This window comes from Anabrus simplex, chromosome 9 (genome assembly GCF_040414725.1).
Source record: "Anabrus simplex isolate iqAnaSimp1 chromosome 9, ASM4041472v1, whole genome shotgun sequence".
Taxonomy (NCBI): domain Eukaryota; kingdom Metazoa; phylum Arthropoda; class Insecta; order Orthoptera; family Tettigoniidae; genus Anabrus; species Anabrus simplex.
This window is the reverse complement of record NC_090273.1, coordinates 124,445,388-124,472,612: the sequence shown is the minus strand read 5'-3', so window position 1 is coordinate 124,472,612 and position 27,225 is coordinate 124,445,388. Positions and strand designations below refer to the sequence as shown.

Sequence of the window (27,225 nt, the reverse complement as noted above, 5' to 3'; positions counted from 1 at the left end):
TAAAAGCCATACGACATTTCATTTCATTTCATTACCAGCACCACCACCACCACCACCAGCACCACCACCACCACCACTCATTTTTTCATGTTGAAGTGGAGGGCGGTGAAGAGCATTTTCTGAGCGGAGCTTAATTCTGGGATGGGATTAACGAAGAGAAACAAGTGAGTGCCTTATGTTTGGAGGGAATGAGATGGAGCGATGAACTGGAAGGGAGGGGGTGGAAAATCTGTGTCTGGGCTTGTTGGTACTGCTTCCATTGAGGGTATCTTCTTGCTGAGATGTTATAATAGCGTGTGGTGTTGGTACATCCACGGCTATGCGACGAGTAGCAGGTTCAACTTCAGGTTCTTGGTCTACGTTGTCAAGTAGCAATAAACTGCTATGACCACGTTCAGTGTAGGAACTGTTGCTGGGCGGAGTTTTTTACTAGACCTCGGATGTTTAGGAGCTAAAAATGTTAGAAGAATCGGAAATTAGATACTCACTGGTACCGGGATTCGATTTGATTCCCTCTGACAATATATAGTTATTTTGTGGGTACAATATGTATACGTATTATTGAATGTAGATTTTTAACTTTAAAGTGAAGAGTAATTGTTAGGCCTGTAGAACATTTAAACCGGCCCCGTGGTGTAGGGGTAGCGTGTCTGCCTCTTACCCGGAGGCCCCGAGTTCGATTCCCGGCCAGGTCAGGGATTTTTACCTGGACCTGAGGGCTGGTTCGAGGTCCACTCAGCCTACGTGATTAGAATTGAGGAGCTATCTGACGGTGAGAAAGCCAAGAATAACGGCCGAGAGGATTCGCCGTGCTGACCACACGACACCTCGTAATCTGCAGGCCTTCGGGCTGAGCAGCGGTCGCTTGGTAGGCCAAGGCCCTTCAAGGGCTGTAGTGCCATGGGGTTTGGTTTGGTTTTGGTAGAACATTTAATTGAAAACGAGGGTCATTAAAATGAAAGAATTATAGATTATAGGAAATAAATTATGAGTAGTAGAAAGATACTTGAGTTTTAAAACACTTTTTAAACCTTCTGTAGAAAGAATAGTGGGGAATCAATAAAACTTTGAAGTATATAATTAATGTGTTAAGGCACACTGCAAGACTTCTTTGTAGGAGAATGCAATGACGGAGCACTAGAGGAGGAATGTACCTCCACCTGTGTAAATATCTCTCTTTGGCTTTTACATAAACAATTAAGTTACCAGAAGGAAGCCATAATTTAATTTCATCGACTGCGATTAATTAAGTACTGAAGCTTGAATTCAATTTTCAATTGGCTTTACGTCGCATCGACACATACAGATATTATGGCGACGATGGGACAGGAAAGAGATAGGAGGGGAATGGAAGCGACCGTTGGCTTAATGAAGGTGCAGCCCCAGCATTTGCCTGGTGTGAAAATGGTAAACCACGTAAAACCATCTTCAGGGCTGCAGACAGTGGGGTTCGACGTCAGAAGCATGTCCAGCAGGTCAGCTTTTAAACATGCCTGTTTCTAAATACTAGGTAAACATGCGTGAATCATTAAGTTTTGACCTGAAAACACTTCCTCCTACTTCCTCTTCATCATCATTTCCCTCTTCCTCCCACGTATCTTCTTCTTCTTACTGATACTTCATAGATGATGTGATTTGTTTTTTATGTATGGTATGATTCTTCTTTGATATCACTACGTGTGATCATTTTTATTAATACTATTACTGTTATTATTGTTTTCATATTATTGTCATCAGTAGTTATTATTAACAGTGTTCTAGTTTAAGACTGGTTAAGAGTAAGAAATAGAGTACAGCCCTAACTTTGCCACAATAAATAAAACATATTATTATTATTATTATTATTATTATTATTATTATTATTATTATTATTATTAATCCTCTATCTCCCGAATGCAAGCTAACAGCTACGCGCCCCTAACCGCACGGCCAACGGCGATAGTGAGATGGCGTATTGTAGCATTGTGTTTACATTTTGTTGGGGGAAGATTGGCGCGTGGTTTGGCGATAAACACCACTCTTGTTCATTACCAACCCTGACGATATTAGGATTGCGAAGCCTTAAGAGTCTTTAAATTTCACGCCCTTCGTGGCCCTTCACTTCCTTTGGTTTTCCATGGTTTCCCCATTTCAATTCCAGGATAATGTCGGGATGGTAATTTCAGCGCTGTAGTCCCAGAATTCTCACAGCGTATACTCTAAGGCAGGACATGACAAATCCCGGATGCAAGACCACCCTGACGCTTAAAATTAGTGGAATACAGTAAATTACAATAAACTTACCTCAGTTTGGCATACATCAGGCATAAAGAAGACATTTTATGATGACAAAGAAAAAATTCTTATTTGAATGCACTTGTTTGAAATTCTTAATTTGCTTACACAGTAGTTTTCTACTGGACCTATTTCCAGCTATATAAACAAAGTGTTTCACCAAGTCAGCCACAAATTTGACATGTCCACATATTCGGTCAGAACTGAGATTCTAGACATGTTTCAGTTTATTTGCATATGTCTGTGAGTTTACTAGTTTATTTTATAAGTGTGGGAAAAGAAATGGACAAAGGAACGTTCAGGATACAAAAAATATCTGTGTCTTCATAGATACATCCAAAGGGGGATTATAGTGAAGTTCAAAGTTTGTGAAGTAAGGGCATGCATCATGCAGCAGGATGAAGTATAGGTACCTTGTTCATATCACCTGGCAGGATATGTCAGAGCTGATGGATTAATTAATCAGCTTATTAGCATATCAGAGATTTATTCCGGCACGGTCTCCCAAAGCTTTGCCTCACTTGGGAATTATCATGCGCATGGTCGTGACAGCTGCATCATTCAAGTTGCTTTAGTGGCAGCTATCGGCCCAAGGCAACACATCAGAATGTTTCAGTGGAAGTAGGATGTATCATCACTCCTCTATGCTATGCTGTCATCTTACGTCTTATATTTCAACTTCAACCTGTTTTATCGCCAGCGGAACTTTGTCCTCCGTAGTGTAAGAATGGAACATCAGTGCTTTTGTTGGTTCATCACCAGGTGTAATGGTTCATTTAAATAAAGGCCATAGACGAAGTCACATCTATATTTTGAAATATTTTCTTGACATTTTTATTACCGGCCCCTTCTGAGAATAGATAACGGCGGGCTTACGAAGATAATCTTCTCACTCATCAAAATCTACAAGACTGGAAGCATGTGGCTAAATGAAGTAAAAAGAGACTTAGCTTCCGCTGGAATTGCTGATACTGATGTCCCAGAACGCCTTAAATTTTGTAAATAGGTAAACTCGTGGTCTCCTCTACCAAAGGTTGTTAAATCTTGCAAACCTCTTTCACAGGAAAGAAAGGGAAAATTACTAACAGGACCCAAGATGTACTGGGAACGAAAGCGAGCATCCAAAAAGAACTAGGTACAAACGCTCCGTAGTGGGCTTAAAACACTAATAATACAATTATTTTCTATCATTTGGATTCCAAGTGTTTGTACAGTATTTCTCTTCCGTTATATACAAACGTAAGATATACTTACAGATTATTTTCCAATGTATCACTTCCAGTTCATACATTATTTTTAAAACCGTAAGTTATAACAACAAGATATTGTTTTTGAATGGATGAACTCATTTGTACACTTGCATACGCATTTGGTTCAAGTAGTGTATACCATGAAATAAACCCCAGAAATAATTTTCCTCTCTCCTGAAAAATTACTAATTTGTTGCTTACATCCTCATTCTGGGGAGGTCTTCAGTTTTTGACAGCGCTTTGTTTGAGGAGGATGATATAACGTTTAGTCTCCGACTACATTAATTCTCCCTGATCATCTCTTGCTGAGTGCAGTTCACTACAACACTCGTGCTTAATGAACAAAACGTAAAGAACTCATTACAACACGCACCACTTCAGCTACAACATTCAGCCTCGCTTAGTAATATAATTTTTATAGTGGATATTTTCTATTTATATCATATTTTTTGAGGTGTACTCAATGGGACAAGAATAATGGAGCTCGAACTCCATTTTCGTTCTGATTAGTATTAATGGAGGATGGTTGCCCTGCTGTACTTCCTTTTAAAACAATAATCACACATAATCTTGCTTCTTTTCTATATTTTGTTTTTCTATATTTGAGGTGTCTTTAGCTGTGATAGTCCATAGAACACCGTTTAGTTTTAACGTCCATACAGTTTTCTTTAATGAAATGAGGAAGAAGTTTAATACAATTGGATGAAATTTAAAAATAATCTTTATTGCTCTCACAGCATTTCACATTTGTACAGGGAATACTTACGTCAAAGTTCTATATATTTGTCTTTATACAACACACAGAATATCAGCTTTAACCTGAAATTCACACAACCTCAAGATATTGAAAAATGATTGAGATCGGTACTCGGAAGAGGCATAGTTCGACGACCTTGGGCTTGAGTGTTTATGTTTGATCGTCATGTCGTACTATTATCTTTGAGTTTTTCTGCTTTGACATAGCAATACGAGTTTTCTTCATGATGTCAACAATACCGTATGTTGGGTAGAGTATTATTCATCTGATGACAGTAAGCAGCGACAGCATCAGCGGAGTAACCCAAAGGAGTCGCCACCGTCTTGAGTAACTCCCGACCGAAGGAATTGGCACTGCGGGTTTCTCTGAAAAAAAAAAAAAAAAGAAAATAGGAAGGCATAATGGATTAGTAATCGATTTCTGTTAACACCATCCTCTCCATCATCAAAATTATTATGTTCTAGACCTCTTTCTAGAAACTAAAAATATCATAAGTGATGCCCTAACACAGATTTATTGAAAAGGCAAAACAAAACAAAACAAAACAAACAAACAAACAAACAAACAAACAAACAAACAAACAAACAAACAAACAAACAAACAAACAAACAAACAAACAAACAAACAAACAAACAAACAAACAAACAAACAAACAAACAAACAAACAAACAAACAAACAAACAAACAAACAAACAAACAAACAAACAAACAAACAAACAAACAAACAAACAAACAAACAAACAAACAAACAAACAAACAAACAAACAAACAAACAAACAAACAAACAAACAAACAAACAAACAAACAAACAAACAAACAAACAAACAAACAAACAAACAAACAAACAAACAAACAAACAAACAAACAAACAAACAAACAAACAAACAAACAAACAAACAAACAAACAAACAAACAAACAAACAAACAAACAAACAAACAAACAAACAAACAAACAAACAAACAAACAAACAAACAAACAAACAAACAAACAAACAAACAAACAAACAAACAAACAAACAAACAAACAAACAAACAAACAAACAAACAAACAAACAAACAAACAAACAAACAAACAAACAAACAAACAAACAAACAAACAAACAAACAAACAAACAAACAAACAAACAAACAAACAAACAAACAAACAAACAAACAAACAAACAAACAAACAAACAAACAAACAAACAAACAAACAAACAAACAAACAAACAAACAAACAAACAAACAAACAAACAAACAAACAAACAAACAAACAAACAAACAAACAAACAAACAAACAAACAAACAAACAAACAAACAAACAAACAAACAAACAAACAAACAAACAAACAAACAAACAAACAAACAAACAAACAAACAAACAAACAAACAAACAAACAAACAAACAAACAAACAAACAAACAAACAAACAAACAAACAAACAAACAAACAAACAAACAAACAAACAAACAAACAAACAAACAAACAAACAAACAAACAAACAAACAAACAAACAAACAAACAAACAAACAAACAAACAAACAAACAAACAAACAAACAAACAAACAAACAAACAAACAAACAAACAAACAAACAAACAAACAAACAAACAAACAAACAAACAAACAAACAAACAAACAAACAAACAAACAAACAAACAAACAAACAAACAAACAAACAAACAAACAAACAAACAAACAAACAAACAAACAAACAAACAAACAAACAAACAAACAAACAAACAAACAAACAAACAAACAAACAAACAAACAAACAAACAAACAAACAAACAAACAAACAAACAAACAAACAAACAAACAAACAAACAAACAAACAAACAAACAAACAAACAAACAAACAAACAAACAAACAAACAAACAAACAAACAAACAAACAAACAAACAAACAAACAAACAAACAAACAAACAAACAAACAAACAAACAAACAAACAAACAAACAAACAAACAAACAAACAAACAAACAAACAAACAAACAAACAAACAAACAAACAAACAAACAAACAAACAAACAAACAAACAAACAAACAAACAAACAAACAAACAAACAAACAAACAAACAAACAAACAAACAAACAAACAAACAAACAAACAAACAAACAAACAAACAAACAAACAAACAAACAAACAAACAAACAAACAAACAAACAAACAAACAAACAAACAAACAAACAAACAAACAAACAAACAAACAAACAAACAAACAAACAAACAAACAAACAAACAAACAAACAAACAAACAAACAAACAAACAAACAAACAAACAAACAAACAAACAAACAAACAAACAAACAAACAAACAAACAAACAAACAAACAAACAAACAAACAAACAAACAAACAAACAAACAAACAAACAAACAAACAAACAAACAAACAAACAAACAAACAAACAAACAAACAAACAAACAAACAAACAAACAAACAAACAAACAAACAAACAAACAAACAAACAAACAAACAAACAAACAAACAAACAAACAAACAAACAAACAAACAAACAAACAAACAAACAAACAAACAAACAAACAAACAAACAAACAAACAAACAAACAAACAAACAAACAAACAAACAAACAAACAAACAAACAAACAAACAAACAAACAGTTCTAGCGCTTCAGGCAAGCAACTCAATGTTAAAAACTTCTTAGGGATGTGAGCTATGAATTTTAGGTAAATAAAATATAATAAAGTATGAGAATATATTCTTTATTTATTCCAAAAAATTGCAATCCTTTTCTTAATCATCGTTATCCGGACGATTAGATTAGCAGTTTGCCTTTTTCTACCACTACGAATACTAATGTGAGTGAATGCAGAGTTTCACTTAAGCCCTTATAACTATATTCGGTGTGGACGTGTTTCAAAAATAAAAAAAAACGCCTGAGGGCATTGAACCAAGAAACACATTACAGATAGAATTATGTAAATACGTTAATTGGGGTAGGATTTGAATTAAAAAGAAAACGAATAAAGAAACAAGCGATTTTAGGCTGTTTTCCGAAACTGCATTTAGACCGGAAGTAATTTTCGAAATTTGTTTCTTCTTGGTTTGATAGAGCTACCCAAGACTTACAATTTGAAAAGTTTTCTGGCGCTTTAGCCCTTCAACTTTCGGCACAATTGAGGAAATTGCTTAATTTTACGTTTTTCGAAGTACCTACTTTGCTAAGAAATAGGCCTAGTGTTTTCAACATTAGAAATCCGCATTTTTCCCTTGGCGAAAATCAAATGAGCATGTGTCTCGATCATGGCCATCCATTAACTGCTGCTAATTTCAGATGAGCACCAGCCATAAGATATATTTATTTAAAAAAAGTAGTGTCCCGAACAATAGGGATAAACTTTTGACATAATTGAAGCAGAGAGATCAAAAACCCACTAACTCCAGTTTTTGGCGAAATTGAGTTATGGGCTGGATGGGGTTTATTAGTGTGTTCCGCATGGATGGAAGACAAGAATACCCTAATTCCTCATTCATCCGCATACAGGAGGTGTTTTTAAAATCCGTGGAATGCAAAACACCTCTTACTCAATGGAATTAGAGAGTTCTTGCTTTCCATGCTTTATTTCCAGGTAGATGGCAACACCATAAATTAACCAGCTGAGCAGAGATTGAAAGGTTAAAATGGAATCAGATTCAAGTTCCGAAAGGAAAATAAGTGTAAAGAAACGAACAAACGAACGCAAATGGAAGCGAAACAGTATTTAAAGGCTTAAAGCAAAGGGCAATTAGCTAACCTCAAATGTTTAATTTGATATTGTATTACCCGAAAAGTTGAACATTAAACAATGTATCTGTTGTATGTCCTCCGCTCTCTCCGCTCAGCGCCAGCCAGCCGCACGCACGCAAGCGTGGATATTTCGAGACTCGACGCGCAGCCTTCAGTGCGCGTGCCTGTACCGTCGAGTGCTGTATAAAAGGAGTTCCCTGCCTACCACTCTCCAGGATTCTCCCCGGTGTCCTGCTCCAGAATACACTGTACGTCGAACACGGAGGCTACTCCTCTTAAAAATGTGTCTCGACCAGGTGGACGGAATTCTGGTAGTATGAGGTTTCACCTCAGGTCACTGTTCCAAGTTCCAGTTCCTTCATCCCACTCGAGCCCCGATGCTGTACTCTACACATCCCAAATCTCACTCAGGCTCCGACACTCACACATTAGACTCTCTAATTGTGTACTTAGCTTTCCTTCAGTGCAAGCTCATAAATTCAAACACTGCAAGTTAGAAGGAACTCTCTTCACTAATTCATGCTAGTGAAACTGATAGTTTTCGACTATCACGAACTGAACATTCCTACGAACTATCTTTTCAAGATAGAAGCTAGTGTAAATACATTCCAAGTGTATATAGTGTACAGTGACAAAAACTCTAGCAAGCTTAATTATCTACTTTGCTTCAAGACAATTTTATGTTTATTCTTGTAAATTTCTATGTGAAGCAAATAAACAAGTTGCGTTCTGGTAAACCTTATCCTGTTTACAACACAACTCATTGGCGACGCGGTAAAAACAACTACGTGCTATCTGCCACCAACTCATTCGCGACGAGGTACAAAACTGTGCGCAATCTGTCACTAACACATTGGCGACGAAGTACAACAGTGGTCAGTGTGTCGCCCACTTATTCGCAACGAGGTACAAACCTGCTTACATTCTGTTGTCAACTCATTCGCGACAAAGAAACACACTCTTACAGTGTATCGTCAACTCATTGGCAAAGTGACACTATTCTCCGTGGCTATCACCATTCCACATTGGAACCTGTACGGACTCTACCAGCAGTTAGCCTTTTCTACAGTGCGCCTATTAGCCTCCTTCGAAGTACGGACAGTCAGCCGACATTCCAAGGCTCTCTCTCTCTCTCACACACTCCCAGCTGTTCCGGTGAAGGTCTCGCCTCACGCCAGCTCAGTACAAGCTGCTACACAAGTTCTTTTCTCTCCGGCATCTCAACATGGCTACAGCCGAGCAACTCGCGGCCCTATTGCAAGCTCTCCAACAGCAGCAACAGCAATTCATGCAGCAGCAACAAGCAGCATTGCTCACAGCTATTCAAGCTCTTTCTGTTTCTACACAGCCTTCAGCAATTCCTCCGTTCTCTGCTTTTGATCCGGCTAAAGAAGAATGGTCAGTCTATTTCGCCCGCCTACAGCATCATTTTATATGCCATTCCGTCACGGATGACAAGCGCCAACGTGCACTATTTCTCAGTTCGGATGGCAATGCTACGTGCGAATTACTACAAAAATTAAGTCCAGAGGAGCAACTCTCTGAAGTGCCGTTCGCACAGCTCTTGGCCCGTATCACTGAACACTATGCTAAAGCCCCACACATAGTGGCTTCTCGCTACAAATTTTTTCAGAGCAGAAAGCAACCGCATCAGACTCATGCTGAGTGGATAGCAGAATTAAGAGGTCTCGCTAAACCCTGCCAGTTTATATGTTCCAAGGACGGTTGTGGTACGCCCTATACCGATTCCCTCATTCGGGATATGGTCATTCTGCATACTCCTGAGGACAAAGTTCGTTTTGACGCTGTCAAGAAGAGTAACCCTTCTTTAGAAGACGTCCATCGTATTTCTACGGTATACGAACTTACTACTAAAACTGCCGCAGAAATAGCTTCTCAACACGAAGTCGCTCAAGTCTCTATTCCAGCCCGCCCGTCATCTGCTACCTTGAACCGCGCAGCCAAGTCGCTCTCAGCCAAGCATTCTCGCCCGGTTCCCTCTCGTTCTTCTACAAGGAAGCCCACTTCTAAGAGCAAGTCGCAACTCCTGCCTTCCTGCAGAGGATGTTTCAAACATCATGAACGACGTGCATGTCGTTTTTTCAAAGCCACTTGTGAAAGATATAATAAAGTAGGACACATCAAGACTGTATGTCAGAGTTCGCTCCGCCCTGCTAAGACTCCTGCAGCGCGCCCGAAGCATATACAGCCCCGACAGGACATGGAAGTTGATCAGATTAATCTTATTCTTCCTGCCAAGAATTCTCACAAGATCATCGTTCCTCTATCATTCTCTGATCGCTCTATCGATTTTCAGTTAGACACTGGATCACCTGTCTCTATCATTAACCTGGCTAAATATCACGACTTAGGTTCACCTTCATGCTCTCCAGCTGACATCCAGCTTGTTACATTTAACAAACGGAAGATTGACATTAAAGGCCAAATCACGCTTCCAGCCAGTTATAAAGGAATTCAGAAGGTCATTCCACTACTCGTAGTCAACAACTACACCGCATCAAACATTATGGGCATGGATCTCTTTAATTTATTCGGCTTCCAGATTCATGACATCAACGTAGTCTCTACTTTGCAACCTACTTCTGATATTACGGCTCTCCTCGAGCAGTTTCCTGAAGTCTTCGACTCTACGCTCGGAACCGCCAGAAACTATACAGCTTACATACAGCTGAAATCCGGCGCTAAGCCGCGCTTTTTCAAAGCACGTCCAGTACCCCTAGCACTTCAAGACCAGGTCACTAAGGAATTAGAAAGATGGGTACAAGACGGAATAGTGGTACCAGTCAATTCCAGTCAATGGGCCACTCCCCTAGTTGTAATCAAGAAACCTGATGGCAATGTCAGACTTTGTGGTGATTTCCGATCTACGATCAACTCACAAATCGACACAGATGTCTTCCCAATTCCCCGTCCAGAGGACTTATTCCGTCGTCTAGCTGGTGGACAATTCTTCTCTAGAGTGGATCTTAAAGAAGCCTATCTACAGCTACTTTTAGACGAAGAATCCAAGCAATTTCTCACACTCAACACTCCTATCGGACTGCTCCAGCTCCAGCGTCTCCCGTTCGGCGTCTCTTCCTCAGCTGCTATTTTTCAGCGTTATTTAGCTCAACTCACCGCCTCCATTCCCGGTTGTGCTAACTACCTTGATGATATTATTGTGACAGGCAAAGATCACCAAGAACATCTCCATAATCTGCGCCTCCTCACGAAGTTGAAAGACAATGGCCTACGAGCGAATCTCGCTAAATGCACTTTCTTTCAGCCGCAAGTTCACTACCTGGGACACATCCTTGATAAAAACGGCATTCAACCTAGTGAACGGAATGTCTCGGCGATTGTAAACATGCCTGTACCACAGAACATCAAGCTGCTCCAATCCTTCCTAGGCAAAGCGAACTACTATAACAAGTTCATTCCCCGCTTCGCTTCAGTTGCAGCTCCATTAAACGCCTTACGCAAAAAAGGTGTTACATTTCAGTGGTCTCCGCAATGCCAACAGGCCTGGCAAACGATCAACACAGCCCTTGTTCAAGCTGTTAAACTCACTCATTTTCAGCCTGGCAAGCTCATCACGCTGGCTACTGACGCATCAGATTACGGCGTCGCTGCCGTTCTCTCCCAGAAGGATCGTCACGGACAAGAACGTCCCATCGCCTTCGCTTCGAAGACACTTAATGAGCATCAACGTCGGTACTCCCAGATAGAAAAAGAAGCCTTAGCCATCATCTTTGGTATTCGCCGTTTCAATGAATATCTCTATGGCAACCATTTTCTGATCATTACTGATCACAAGCCTCTAGTACACTTATTCCATACTGGTAATAAGATCCCTGAGCATTCCCTCAGAAAGCTTCAAAGATGGTCCATGTTCCTTTCTGATTATTCCTATCAGATCTCCTATCGTGCCACATCCCAGCATTGTAATGCTGATGCCCTCTCTCGCTTACCAGTAGGTCCTGATACCGCCTTCTATTCTCAAGAATCCGAATGTTTTCAGTTAGACATAGAACTCGAAGACACCGTATCCAGCTTTCCTATTGACGCTACCTGCATTGCTAAAGCTACGGATAAGGACAGTACACTTGCTACAGTACGTACTTACATCCGCAACGGTTGGCCTCTTCAGAACAAACTTCCTGCCCACCTTGCGCCTTATCATCGTATTCAGCATCGTCTTACGACTCGAGCCGGAGTTATACTCCTGGAAACCGGCACCACCTTCCGAGTGGTTATCCCACTTAGTCTACGGAAACAAGTTCTCGACTTGTTACACCAAAGTCATTGGGGCATATCCCGCACCAAGCAACTGGCACGTTAACACTGCTACTTGCCTGGTATTGATGCCGCCATCGAAAAGCTCATCCGCAATTGTGAACAATGTCAAATTAATCAGAACGCCCCGTCTTCTGATCTAGCTTCATGGCCTCCTGCTACTTCTCCATGGGAACGAGTTCACATCGATTTCGCAGGTCCTTTCCTCAATTCCATGTGGCTCATCGTCATCGATTCTCTATCGAACTTTCCCTATGTAGTGGATATGCATTCGACTACTACTACAGAAGCTACCATTCGTGCTCTTCAGAAAATATTTACAACTGAAGGATTACCTCAAGTACTAATTTCTGACAATGGACCGCAATTCACAGCTACTGCTTTTAAGAACTTCTGTACATATAATGGAATTCGCCATATCCTAGCACCGCCTTTTCACCCTCAATCTAATGGTGAAGCTGAACGCTTTGTACAAACTTTTAAGAAAAGTATGAAAAAAGCTGTCTCTTCAGGCTTAACTAAAGACCAAGCATTGCTACAACTCTTAAGCAACTACAGAACTCTGCCCGGAGCTGATAATGTCACTCCTGCACAAAAGCTTCATGGAAGACCTCACAGAACTTTACTTTCTCTGTTGCAGCCTCTTCCGGCCAAGCCTAAGCCATCGTCAACGAAGTTCACAGTCAACGACAGAGTCTACATCAGGACATTCAAGTCAAACCCGCTCTGGTTACCTGGTGTCATCCGCAGATCTTTGGGCCATCGTCTCTACGAGATTCAGACTGCTGAGAAAAACATTTGCCGCCACCAGGACCAGATACGCCTGCGCTACCGTCCATATCCGGCTATTGATTCTCTTGTTAAGCCAGATAAATCTATTGCTGAACGAGCTTTAGACCATTTAATAACCATGGGTTCCTTTCAGGACGATGCAGCGCCACTCCGCCCAGTCACAGCTCCGGACAATACAACAGTGACGTCAGAAGCTCCTGCCCAGTATCGCAGCCGCCGCCGCTTCACGCCGTATCGGCGTATTTAGGAGGGGAGGGTGTTGTATGACCTCCGCTCTCTCCGCTCAGCGCCAGCTAGCCGCACGCACGCAAGCGTGGATATTTCGAGACTCGACGCGCAGCCTTCAGTGCGCGTGCCTGTACCGTCGAGTGCTGTATAAAAGGAGCTTCCTGCCTACCACTCTCCAGGATTCTCCCCGGTGTCCTGCTCTAGAATACACTGTACGTCGAACACGGAGGCTACTCCTCTTAAAAATGTGTCTCGACCAGGTGGACGGAATTCTGGTAGTATGAGGTTTCACCTCAGGTCACTGTTCCAAGTTCCAGTTCCTTCATCCCAGTTGAGCCCCGATGCTGTACTCTACACATTTCCAATCTCACTCAGGCTCCGACACTCACACATTAGACTCTCTAATTGTGTACTTAGCTTTCCTTCAGCGCAAGCTCATAAATTCAAACACTGCAAGTTAGAAGGAACTCTCTTCACTAATTCATGCTAGTGAAACTGATAGTTTTCGACTATCACGAACTGAACATTCCTACGAACTATCTTTTCAAGATAGAAGCTAGTGTAAATACATTCCAAGTGTATATAGTGTACAGTGACAGAAACTCTAGCAAGCTTAATTATCTACTTTGCTTCAAGACAATTTTATGTTTATTCTTGTAAATTTCTATGTGAAGCAAATAAACAAGTTGTGTTCTGGTAAACCTTATCCTGTTTACAACAGTATCACTGCTGAGATGTGAAATAGGAGTTTTCTTCTCATGTATAAATGTTAGACCTATATATGTAAACATACATTTTAAATAAATGTGTTAGTATTAGCATTCGTAATTTTCTAGGTGTTCTGGGTGAAAAATTCCGTGCTCTTCTAAATAATCTGATGGAGTAAAGAAACACATTGCAGAAGCGAGAAATTCCTCATATGACAAAGTAAATTAATACAATATTCGGCATCCCACAAAAATGAAATCCATGTGAGTAAAACTGTGAAAAGTACAATATGGAGTCGATTTAACATCCAGGACCCAATACAACTGCATCTTTTCCCACTAAACAAAAGTACAACTCACACTTGCCACTGAAAATAGAAAAGCAAAAGGACTTGCAAAATTTAATGAGTTTCACATCGGAGGAAAGTAGGATATATTACAAAACTCTGTTTGCTGACAGTAATAACCCTGATTTACAGACTGAACAGGAGAATGGAAGTGAAACAAAATATCTGTAAATGAAAGTCTTTAAGTTTATTTGTGGTTTTATTTATGTTTTTGGTATAATTTAGATTAGAGTATTTAATGGATATCAGCCTCACGCTGTACCTTTGAAATTTAAAAATGTAACAATATTAATTTTAATAATGAGGTTTCATATTCTATCGTTTCATACGGTAGTTATGGTATACTGGTACCTTTTCTGTCACATTTTTTATTTAAATATTTCATACACTCCGGAAGTCAAATAACCCATGATTCCACCTCTACTGAATTCTTAAGTTATGAAGCGTTTAATTGATAAAGAATATGCTTTTACTTAATGTGAGCATATAGACGCTTTAGATTTAAAATCAATGAGGGAGATTATCAGTTTTCTCTCTCCTGTAAAATTAGGTACCCATATCAAGGAACATGAACGTAATATTCGTCTCAACCAGCCAGACAAATCGGCAATAGCTGAGCACGCTCCATCGTCGGGTCATGATGTCATGTTCCAAGATGCTCGAGCTCTTACCCGCAGTAGACACTACAGGTCGAGGATTATACGGGAAGCTGTGAAAATACGTAGAAATCCTAACCATTTCAACAGCGACACTGGCTATCAATTAAGTAATACGTGGTTGCCAGACATTAGGATTTACGTAGGTAGTTCCTTTCCCTGTCCCTTCACTATTATTATTTCGTCTCGATGTTTTCCAAATTCGTACGTTCCTGATCGCCAGATGTTTCATTCCAGGCTTCAGTCAATGCCATACATCTGTCAATGGTCAATGTCATATGTTACGTACACATGTTATGTGACCCCCCTTAGTCTGATCATGGCCGACTTGATGCGTCGCTCTAGCTAGCTAGCTAGCTAGCGCAGCGAGGGATCCAGTCGGCCGTGGTCTGATTCTGATGGTTCGTTCAGCTTCCGTTTCGAGCGCTAGCGCTGTGCCACGTCCGGGGAGCCATCTGGTGACGAATGAACGTACCATTTCCACTTCTTTTATAACGTCTAAATTTCAAAAAAGTCATTGTTTAAGAAGCCTTTCTCGTGGACAGTCGAGATTTTCTTCTGATGACGCAGAGCACAGTTCTCTGCGAAACGTAAAAAATTTCACCTTATTTTCTTGATACGGTATAAGCCCAAAAGCCTATACTGTCTCATGTCTAGGTTTACTGGAGTTAGTGGGTTTTTGATTTCCCTGCTTCAATTATGTCTTTTGCCTGGTGGTCATCTTAAATTAACAGCCGTTGATGGATGGCCATGACCAAGAGACATATTTATGATAATTTGATTTTCTCAAAAGAAAAAGTAGTTTCTTTTTCACTAGAATATCCCTCATCTATTGCCCGCTATACGAATCAGAGAAAACTTGATTAGAAACCCGTAACAATGCCGCTCGGTTATCCCACCTTTAGATAGCACAGACGTTAGAGCAGGAAGATACATGTGTAGATGTTTTCACAACCCAGTCTTCGTGTAAACAACGTTCATCATCTGTATATCACTTCCCACTGTAGGGACGGTAGAATTCGTCCAGGATATTTTCTTCCTGTCATCAAGAGCTGACGTTAAGGGAGACTAGTGGCTTCGTCTGCCATTGTTTTCATATATTGGGCCAGCCTTCTAACTTCCACCTATTCTACCTAGCCTACTTCGGCTAATTCTTGTTTCCTTCCAACGCCTATGATATTAGATTTGCAAGGCCTAAATTGTCTTTCATCTTCACATCTTTGTGACCATTCCCTTTCTTTCACGGATACCTTCTTTCTTCGAAGGTTCGGATCTCTTCAATGTTTTCCTCTGATAAGTTTTTAGAGAAAACGGTTGTCCAGTCGTCCTTCCCCTTGAAATAATAAACCCCACCACAGTCAGCTGATAGTACAGCAGCACATTTGAAACCACGGTTTAATTTTACAAACATATTTCTTGTACATCTGAAATGGAATAACTTACCAAGGGAGATGTTCAATAAATTTCCAATTTCTTTGAAATCATTTCGGAAAAGGCTAGGAAAGCAACAGATAGGGAATCTGCCACCTGGGCGACTGCCCTAAATGCAGATCAGTATTGATTGATTGAAAAAAAAGTCACCATCTGACTCCTTGGTTTAATCCCCTTCTGGGTGGGGGCGGAATAACACCCTCACGGTATCCCCTATCAATCGTAAGAGGTTAAATGATTAGTGTGCTGGCCTTTGGTCCGTTGGTTAATTCCCGAATGGGTTGGGAGTTTTAACCTTTATTGGCTAGTTCTGATGGCTCGAGGGCTGGGTTTGTGTGTGTGCCGTTATTATCATTAAAATTCATCGTAGGCTGGGCCTCATGCTCACAGCCGCTCAGGTCGCCTATAGGGCGTCAACTCGAGACCAAGCTATTTCAGAGGCCACAAGCCATGGCCTACTAAGCGACCGCTGCTCAGCCCGAAAGCCTGCTGATTACAAGGTGTCGTGTGGTCGGCACGACGAAACCTCTCGGCTTTCTGCACCGGATCCGATATTTTACCGTCAGATAGCTCCTGAAATGTAATTACATAGGCTTAGTGAACCTCCAATCAGCTCTGAAATGCAGGTAAAAATCCCTGACCTCTCCGGGAATCGAACCCAGAGTCAGGAACGCTACCGCTACACCGCGGAGACGGCTGTTTAGGGGTTACTGATAATAAATAAAATACAAAGTAAATAAAATACACAGTTTCAAGCCCTTCAGGTAAGCAACTCAGTGTTGAAAACACCCTGGGGATGTGAGCAATGAACTGTAGATAAATAAATACAATAAATATGAGAATATATTCTTTATTCCTAAAAATTCAATCCTTTTCTTAATCATCGTTATCCAGTCGATTAGATTAGCAGCTTGCCATCTTCTACCACTACGAGGGCTAATGTGAGTCAATGCATCCACTACGAGCATCCATTTGAAGCAGAAGTCCAAATGAGGTTCCATTGATTCAAGACATGTTCTTTGATTTGTTTTCTTGCATAGCATAAGGGAAGACTGTCATACATGACTTCCAGATTTGATTGAGCAGCAGCTTTTGCTAGTTGATCAGCTCTGTCATTTCCGATAGATCCAGTATGTCCGCGAATCCAGGAAATGCAGATATGACGGTTTTGGTTGAGCTATAGTTCTTGTAGCAACTGCTGACGGGTTCATATTATACAGGGGAATTCAAAATGATGGACCCGATTTCATAAATTTATTCTGTGAAATCTAATAAACATATCGTAATGTGAGACATGTGCTAAGAACGGTAAACTCTCAAAGTTTTTTCAGTCATATCACAAGTGTTCTGTGTGAACACCTCACGTAACACGACATACATCAAGCCGATAGTCTATCTCCTGCCAAACCTCGAGCAGTGTATCGCGGCCAATCTTTGCGATGGCTGCAGTGATGCGGGCACGAAAGTCGTCCAATGTTAGTGGAAGAGGTGGTACGTAAACATGATCCTTTACAAAACCCCCACAAGAAGAAATCACATGGGGTTAAGTCGGGGAAACGAGGTGGCCAACGAATGAGAGTTCGATCCTCCTGAGATGCACGACCTGTCCAGTGTTGTGGCAATGTCTCGTTGAGATGTCTCCGAACGTTGGCATGGTAATGCGGAGGGGCACCATCCAGTTGAAGGATGAAATATGCACTATCCTCTTCGAACTGTGGCAGGAGCCATTGTTGCAGCATATCGAGAAAAACATTTCCTGTCACAGTAGGTTCAATGAAGAAAAAGGGGTCCATAAACCTCCTCATGGGAAATGGCACAAACACATTCACATTGGGAGAATCGCGTGGTGTTCCACAACTTGATGGGGATTAGAAGTTCCCCAGATCCTTACGTTGTGTCTATTCACAGTCCCGGTATGGTGAAAAGTAGCTTCATCACTGAAAATTACCCTTTCGGAGAACCTATCCTCTTCCATTAATGCGAGAAAATCAGCAGAGAAGGACGCCCGAGCAGCATAATCAGTGTCTTTTAAGGCCTGCACCAGTTGCAAACGGTAGGGTTTCACTCGTAAACATTTCCGCAGAATGCGCCAAACAGTTGCCTGCGGAAGTTCAAGTTGCCTCGCTGCCCGGTAGGTGGACTTCTGCGGACTCCGCACGGAACTGGCGCGAACACGTTCCACTGTCTCTTCCCCGGTCGAAGGACGGCCAGTCGACTTTTGCTTACAGATGCAGCCCGTGTCTCTGAATTTTTCATACCACGCACGAAATGCTTTTCCAGTAGGTGGGTCTCTTCCATACCTGGTACGGAAATGCCGTTGAACACTAATCACAGACTTGTTTACATGGTAATCAAGCACACAAAACGACTTCTGCTCTCCAGCCGCAGCCATTTTCTTTACTCGCTTCCTGCGCGCTCGTAACGACTGAATATGAAACCACGTGGGATGAAATCTAACCTCAAGTAAACTTTGAGAATTTGCCTTTCTTTGCGCATGATGTATGATTATGTTCATTAGATTTCATAGAATAAATTTATGAAATCGAGTCCATCATTTTGAGTTGCCCTGTATTTGTTGTCTATAGACTTTAACGCAGCTTGCGAGTCACTAAGTATTTGGTCCCTTTTGTTGGCATGACACCACTATATTGTACTTTTAATGGCTAGTAGTTCTGCCTGAAAGATCGAACAGCAGGAGGATAGTTTATACTGCGCTGTAAAAACTTCCACTTTCGTTTTTAAAGACTATAAAAGCACACCCAAAAAGGTCCTTACTGTCGTTGCTTGATGTACGAGAGCCATCGGTATAAATGATGCAGTCATGAGTGACTATGCATTTGTTACGGAGATTCTTCTTGAACAATCGTGGATGACCAGACTGTAAAAAGTGGCATTGTTTTTCTATAATAGTATTGATGATAGGCTGAGGTGATGGCCTATTTTTCTTAATGCCAATTCGGCTAGTCCAATTGCAGTCAAAATGAAATAATAAGTGCTTCATCGGTAGAAGTTGTCCGGTAAGCTCGGGAGATCCGGAGCGCAAAGCATCTTTGAATTTGCAATAATTTATTCCGGCTCCATTTATTTCCCAGTGTGTTTCGTAAAGAAGAGGAGCAGTATGGAATCAGTGGCACAAATGTCGTATATTAAATTATTTTAAGTATTTCTGAATTCAGTCCCCATGACGGTCTGCATTCAACAGTTAGTCCCGAGTTTCACTTAAGCCCTTACAACTATATTCGGTGTCCGACTCGTTGGCTGAACGGTCAGCGTACTGGCCTTCGGTTCAGAGGGTCCCGGGTTCGATTCCCGGCCGGTTCGGGGATTTTAACCTTAATTGGTTAATTCCAATGGCCCGGGGGCTGGGTGTATGCGTTGTCTTCATCATCATTTCATCCTCATCACGACGTGTAGGTCGCCTACGGGTGTCAAATAGAAAGACCTGTACCTGGCGAGCCAAACCCGTCCTGGGATATCCCGGCACTAAAAGCCATACGACATTTCATTTCACTATATTCGGTGTGGATATTTTTCAAAAAGTCAAAATATACCGAGGGCATTGAACCAAGGAATACATTACAGCAAGAATTATATAAATAAATTAATTTGCCTAGGGTTTGAATAAAAGAGAAAACGAGCAAAGAAACAAGCGATTTTCGGCTGTTTTTCCGAAACTGCATTTAGGCCGGAAGTGATTATCAAACTAAAAAAAAAAAAAAAAATTGGAAAGAGTATCCAAGACTCCCAATTTGAAACCTTTCTTGGTCCTTTATCCCTTTAACTTTCAGCACATTTGAGGAAATTGCTTAATTTTACGTTTTTCGTAGTGTGAGGACTAGTACTTTGTCTGCTAAGGAATGTTTCCAACATTAACACTTGGCTCCTTTTTCACTGCAACAGGTTACTGAAGGAAAAGTTCGAAGGAAGGTTTTCCTATGCGTAGCTACTCACCTATATCTTCATAATCATCATAGAAGTTATTTCTGAGGCGTGGGTGTGCGGTGGAAGGCTCTGGAATGTTGGGCACAAACTCTGGGCCGACAGCTCCTAGTTTGATGCCCTTTGGTCGATCCTCCTCCACGCTCTTCTCCGTGCTCTGCCAGTAGACGTCGTGAATGCTGGCGATACAACGGATCTTGAGACGGCCCGTCTCAAAGTGGTGCGGCTTGACGGGTAGCTGAAGACCCAACTGGGAGCTCTCTCGATCACTCTCTTCCTCACGACGGATCGGGTAGTGCACCAGCTGGTGTGGAGAGGCCTGAGGGAGAGACAATGCACTTTAGCTTGATATAAAGATACTGGAAACCATTGAAACTCGAATCCGAGGCATCTTACCACATGTTATAACCCATTAAACCCCAAATTATCTCTACTATACTGGGTGTTCTCAAACATATGAGAAGTAATCGGGGAGTGGATAGTTCACCCCAAAACAACACAAAAAGGCCCTATGAACATTTATGTCCTATGATCGATCGTTTACGAGTTATCCATCTTCGTAAGGAATTTTTTCAAAGATTTAATAATACTTTCAGTCATCACCAGGGTTAGAATTTATCTATATAAATAAAATCGCACAACCATGTGTCTGTTCACTGATATTTGGACGAAATTTTCGTACAGTTATCCATTTCAGGTGTAATAATGGCCATCTGGTCCGACTCGTTGGCTGAACGGTCAGCGTACTGGCCTTCGGTTCAGAGGGTCCCGGGTTCGATTCCCGGCCGGGTAGGGGATTTTAACCTTAATTGGTTAATTCCAATGGCACGGGGGCTGGGTGTATGTGTTGTCTTCATCATCATTTCATCCTCATCACGACGCGCAGGTCACCTACGGGTGTCAAATAGAAAGACCTGCACTTGGCGAGCCGAACCCGTCCTGGGATATCCCGGCACTAAAAGCCATACGACTTTTCATTTCAATGGCCATCTGCATATTATTTAGCTTTGGTGTCTTGATGTAAAGGTGAGGGTATATAAGTCTCTGATAAGACCCCAAATAGAGTATGGTTCCAGTGTATGGGACCCTCACCAGGATTGAACGGGAAAAAATCCAAAGAAAAGCAGCTTGATTTGTTCTGGGTGATTTTCGACAAAAGAGTAGAGTCACAAAAATGTTGCAAAGTTTGGACTGGGAAGACTTAGGAGAAAGGAGACGAGCTGCTCGACTAAGTGGTATGTTCCGAGCTGCCAGTGGAGGGATGGCGTGGAATGGCATCAGTAGACGAATAAGTTTGAGTCGTGCCTTTAAAAGTAGGAAAGATCACAATATGAAGATAAAGTTGGAATTCAAGAGGACAAATGGGGGCAAATATTCGTTTATAGATAGGGGAGTTAGGGATTGGAATAACTTACCAAGGGAGATGTTCGCTAAATTTCCAATTTCTTTGCAATCATTATTAAGAAAAGGCTAGGAAAACAACAGATAGGGAATCTGCCACCTGGGCGATTGCCCTAAATGCAGATCACTAGTGATTGATTGGTGAGGGGCTACCTGGCCGAGGCGGTAAAGGCGTATTCGGTTCGTCCGGAAGGATGTGGGTTCGAATCCCGGTCAGGCAGTCGTAAATTTTAAGAAACGAAATTTCCACTTTCGGAGGTGCACATGGCGCTGAGGTTCACTCAGGTTAATGCCTGGGGGCAGAGGCGGCCGGGCGTAGAGCTAATCACTCTACCCCATCACGTGCCGAGGTTACGGATAGTGGAAGACTTTATCTTCCACCCCTCCAAGGGCCTTCACGGCCTGTACGGAGAAGACTTAAGAACTTAAGTGATTGATTGATTATCTGTTTGTCTGTTCGTCCGAGTTCTTGTGACTTGAAAACTACTGGATATGTTTCTACCGAACTTGATATTTAGAATCCACCTGTCGTTTTAGGGCCAATATTATTTCTGAATCCCTGAAACCGTGATTTTTTCACTCCCACAAAATATACCCAATCAAACATAATGGATATCTACCTGTCTTAATGGAAATCAATTTCGAACATTTTCCCATGGGCATCATTTCGATAGGAGGATTAATAAGGGGGATATCACTAACTGACGGTTTTACAGTCTAAGTCCCAATGAACTTGCCCCAAAGCGGGTAATCTCCTCATTCAGGATTGTGTTATTAAGTGTATTTGACGTCAAGGTATAACGGCCGTAGCCGTGTTGAAACACCGGATCCCGTGAGATCTCCGATGTTAAGCAACATTGGGCGTGGTCAGGAGTTGGATGGGTTGCCACGCGCTGTTGGTGGGGGGTAAGGGAATGGAGGAGCGGAAAGGAACTGGCCACCCTACCGCACGTAAACTCCGGCTCAGGAACACCTCTGCGGAGGTTCGGACCTGCCTTCGGGCAGAATAACCCTTACCTACGTCAAGATATCACTTGGAGTTAGCTTTTATAAAATAGATCATTCTCAATATATATGCGTTAAATTAGGTCTATCGAAAGACTGTATATAACGAACGTTTAAGAATATGTTATTTCCGTTATTTTATGTCGTATACGCATTTATTCTACGACGTTAAATAGCGGAGATGCTTACAAAAAAAAATAATGGAAATTTAGTCCAAGTCCCGTGGAACTCTTGGTGCATTTTACTTCAAGGTGAGTTAACGGGATGAACTCAAGAGCCATTTTACTCTTATCAATAGAACAGATAATAAGGGAGGTTATATTAAACTATGTGTTCATGAGCCTTCATCCACAACGCCTCTCCAGTGGTCAGAGGAACAACAACCGTAACCGAGAAGCACGGAGAATTTCGCACAACTTCGAACCTGGAACTGTGTACAATAAACTGTCTAATCGTCCTCATTCGGCCTCGACTTTGTTGATCTTTATCCTACTTCACGTTACTGCCATGTGAATTCGTAGAAAAATGTAAGTTAACATGCCGTATTAAACGTTTGAATACAGGCATGCAAATGTCCGACTCGTACTCGTAATCCCGGGTTCGATTCCAGGCCGGGTCGGGGATTTTAACCTTCATTGGTTAATTCCAATGGCCCGGGGGCTGGGTGTTTGTGCTGTCCCTAACATCCCTGCAACTCACACACCACACATAACACTATCCTCCACCACAATAACACGCAGTTACCTACACATAGCAGATGCCGCCCACCTTCATCGGAGGGTCTACCTTACAAAGGGCTGCACTAGGCTAGAAATAGCCACACGAAATAATTATACGCATGCAAATTAGCATATTTCAAAGAAGGAAACCTATTAAAAATTCCCGTGCGAAGAACGGGTGCAAATGCTAGCATGTAATAAAAATGGCTAAATATGTACATACATATGGGCTAAATAATTTAAAAAAATATATAAAGAATATCTGTGTTGTGTCAATTTTTACACTTATAAAAGGTGACAAAAGTAAGAATTTTAAATGAAAATTAAGTGACGTAACACAAGTTTAACCTTTTTCATATGTGATTCATCAACCTGTCGGAAACAGGATTAATAAAGATCCACCTGTTAATACAATTACCGGAGGCCCCGGGTTCGATTCCCGGCCAGGTCAGGGATGTTTACCTGGATCTGAGGGCTGGTTCGAGGTCCACTCAGCCTACGTGATTAGAATTGAGGAGCTATCTGACAGTGAGATAGCGGCCCCGGCCTAGAAAGCCAAGAATAACGGCCGAGAGGATTCGACGTGCTGACCATACGACACCTCGTAATCTGCAGGCCTTCGGGATGAGCAGCTGTCGCTTGGTAGGCCAAGGCCCTTCAGGGCTGTAGTTCCATGGGGTTGGTTGGTTTCCAGTACAATTAATTATCCAATTAGTATATATTGCTTACTAATTTAATTCATACTACCATCATACATGTTTCGAGAAATAGATCTATTCTCTTCTTCTGCGATAGTAAAAAAGTCAAAATTCCTAAGGATAAGCTTTGATTTATAACACACAACACCTTAAAATGAAATATATACTTTAAAAAAGTTAAAAACTCATCAGTTCTATTTCATGTCTTTGTCTAAAACAAATCTTAATTTTATTTCTTGAGGAAAATTGTTCAACTTGAAAACCCTATCACCAAGCTCGATAGCTGCAGTCGCTTAAGTGCGGCCAGTATCCAGTAATCGGGAGACAGTGGGTTCGGACCCCACTGTCGGCAGCCCTGAAGATGGTTTACCGTGGTTTCCCATTTTCACACCAGGCAAATGCTGGGGCTGTACCTTAATAAGACCACGGCCGCTTCCTTTCCATTCCTAGGCCTTTCCCAGCCCATCGTCGCCATAAGACATATCTGTGTCGGTGCGACGTAAAAAAAACAAAAACAACCCTATCATTTGTGCAAATGGAGTACTATTCACTGAATACAACATTTCAATTGTTGAGCTGTGCTGAATGTTTTTGTCTAAAACTGTTTTTGAAGAATTCATTTTTTGTATATCTAGAAAACAAATAAAAATTACCTATGTTTGTGTTTGACATGGGTGGGTAAGAAAAGCAGAGAGACAAACTAGCGAATTTTTAGTTAAGGTCTACAATTTACTGTTATCGTATAAGATGTATCCTTTGCAAAGTCTCACATCTACAGCTCGTTCTGCCTGGCTAACACATAAAACTATTAAAGATTTTACGTGAGAGATCACAACTGATTTCAGATCTACTGACAATCTGCATTGTCGTTAGTTTACCAGAGAGGGACGATATAGGCTTACGTATAATCTTGAATAAACTGATACAGCTTACAAAAGAGTTCACCTTACAATACAGATATCAATTTAATTAAAAGTTTGGCACAACTGACAACGTTGATAAACCAACTTAACCCAGCGAGGATATACAGTATGTGGCTCTGTTATTCGTACAGGCTTCACTTTCTTATCAAGTCTCGTATGTTCACATTAAAGGTTGAAAAACTGAAATAAAACGTACATTGCGGGTAAAAACATGGTTTGTTAATGATAATTCGTTAGTCAAAACCATACTTATTTTCACACAGGTATTTATTTATTTATCGTATGATGAATCTATGTACACACATGTATATAGTTCAGGGTAAATGTGCGTAGTCACAAGTCCGTACAATACTATAACTCTAGGTCTAGCATTTTGACCCAATCAACTGCTTCATCCGATGTGCGGTGAATGTCCATCAGCGTTCCTTTGAAAGCTCGAATTGGGCAGTCAGCAACAATGTGGTGGATTGACTGAGAAGATGCACCACAATCATAATCTGCAGACCTAGTCCAACCCCATTTGCACAACAGATAACCACATCTGCCTTGTCCAGTTCTTATCCGATTGATGATTCTCCACTGTCGTCTTGGAAGATCAAATCCTTGCACTCGTTTAGAAGGATTCTCAACCAGATGTTTGTTCACTACCGAAGACTGATCCCACTGGGCTTTCCATGAACTGTTAACATGAAAAGAGGTTCTTTCAAGATCCATTGCTGTACGCCAGGTAGGAAGATTCGATATGAATGTGCCAGCATCGGTAAAAGGGTGTACCAGTTGTATTCGTACGCATGGACAGGATGATACGCACCCTTCGTTTGCGATGCACGGAAAAGTCTCAGTGACGGCATACGACTGGTCAAGTGCATTAGTCTCCTTCCTAGTTTATCTGTGGTGGACATGGGTAGGAGTGCAGTTTTAAGTACGGAGCTTAAGAACACTATACTTAAACTGGGTCTTTAAGGAAACGAAAGGAAACGAAAGATTGGACAGCTGGTCAATAAAACATTCTACGGCGCAATAGGTGGTTGATAAATTTAGACACAAAGGCACTATTCAGAACACGCCAAGGAAATCCAGGAGAAAGTGTTTAAATGAAAGGGAAGAACAGTTTGTTGTTCGGCTGATAAAGTCAGATTCCAAATTAAGTGCACCGGTATTGAAGCAACTCATGAAGGAACGAACTGGAAAGAAGATCAGCAACTCCACCATCCGTCGGTTCCTGTATCGGCATGGGTATATAGAAGAATCCCTCTGAAAAGGTCATACGTAAGCGGAAAAAAACAGACGGTTTAGACTGATATTCGGTAAGGAGCATATGCATAAGGAGAACGAATTCTGGAATGATGTTATATAGTTTGAGGAGATAAAATGACCTTTTCGAGTCAGATGGCATCCACAGAATATGGAGAAAAATTGGTACGAACATTGATGTGGCAAATACACTCCCAACTGTAAAACACGGTGCTGGGTCTGTAATGCTTTAGGGGTGTGTGCCAGGCGGAGGTGTGGGTAACATATGTTTCATTGACGTAATAATGAATAAGGAGGGCTATAATGCAATCCTGGGGGCAACCGTGAAGCAGAGTACCGAAAAAATGGGGATGCCACCTGCTTATATGTTCCAGCATGATAATGTCCCCAAACACACTGCTGACATTAATAAGACATGGTTGATCTGGAACATTCTTAAGCAGCTTAGAACACCGCCCCAGTCTCCGTAATTTAAATTCCATCGAACATCTTTGGACTACGTAGAAGAGGAATATCCGTAGGCAACGTGTTCATACGAAGGAGGAACTTAAAAGTGTGATTCTTCAGGAATGGCAGAAAATCAGCCTGGACATGTGCAGGAAATTGTTATTCTATGCGGCGACGATGTCATGCAGTTATAAAGGCTAGGGGACATTCCGCATATTCCAGGAACTCCTTACTTTTTGTTTATTTCAAGTGTTCAATTTGCTTGTACGAATAGGAAAGATGCAAGATTATGGGCGCGCTTTTCTTTATTAGAAGCTGTATGTTTTGTGAACATGGTTGCAAACAGATATAGTAGGTATATGTTTTCTGG

General features: G+C 40.9%; 1 protein-coding gene across 1 annotated transcript in view; it reads right to left on the bottom strand.

The window, feature by feature from the left end:
* Positions 1 to 4,257: 4,257 nt before the first annotated feature.
* LOC136880901 (uncharacterized) overlaps positions 4,258 to 27,225 on the bottom strand; it is a 497,467-nt gene continuing 474,499 nt past the window's right edge. The window contains exons 5-6 of the mRNA XM_067153431.2: positions 20,421 to 20,727; positions 4,258 to 4,646 (exon numbers count right to left, since the gene is read on the bottom strand). Coding sequence (XP_067009532.2) covers positions 4,543 to 4,646; positions 20,421 to 20,727 — 411 coding nt within the window. The 3' untranslated portion in view covers positions 4,258 to 4,542. The remainder of the gene's footprint in view (positions 4,647 to 20,420; positions 20,728 to 27,225) is intronic.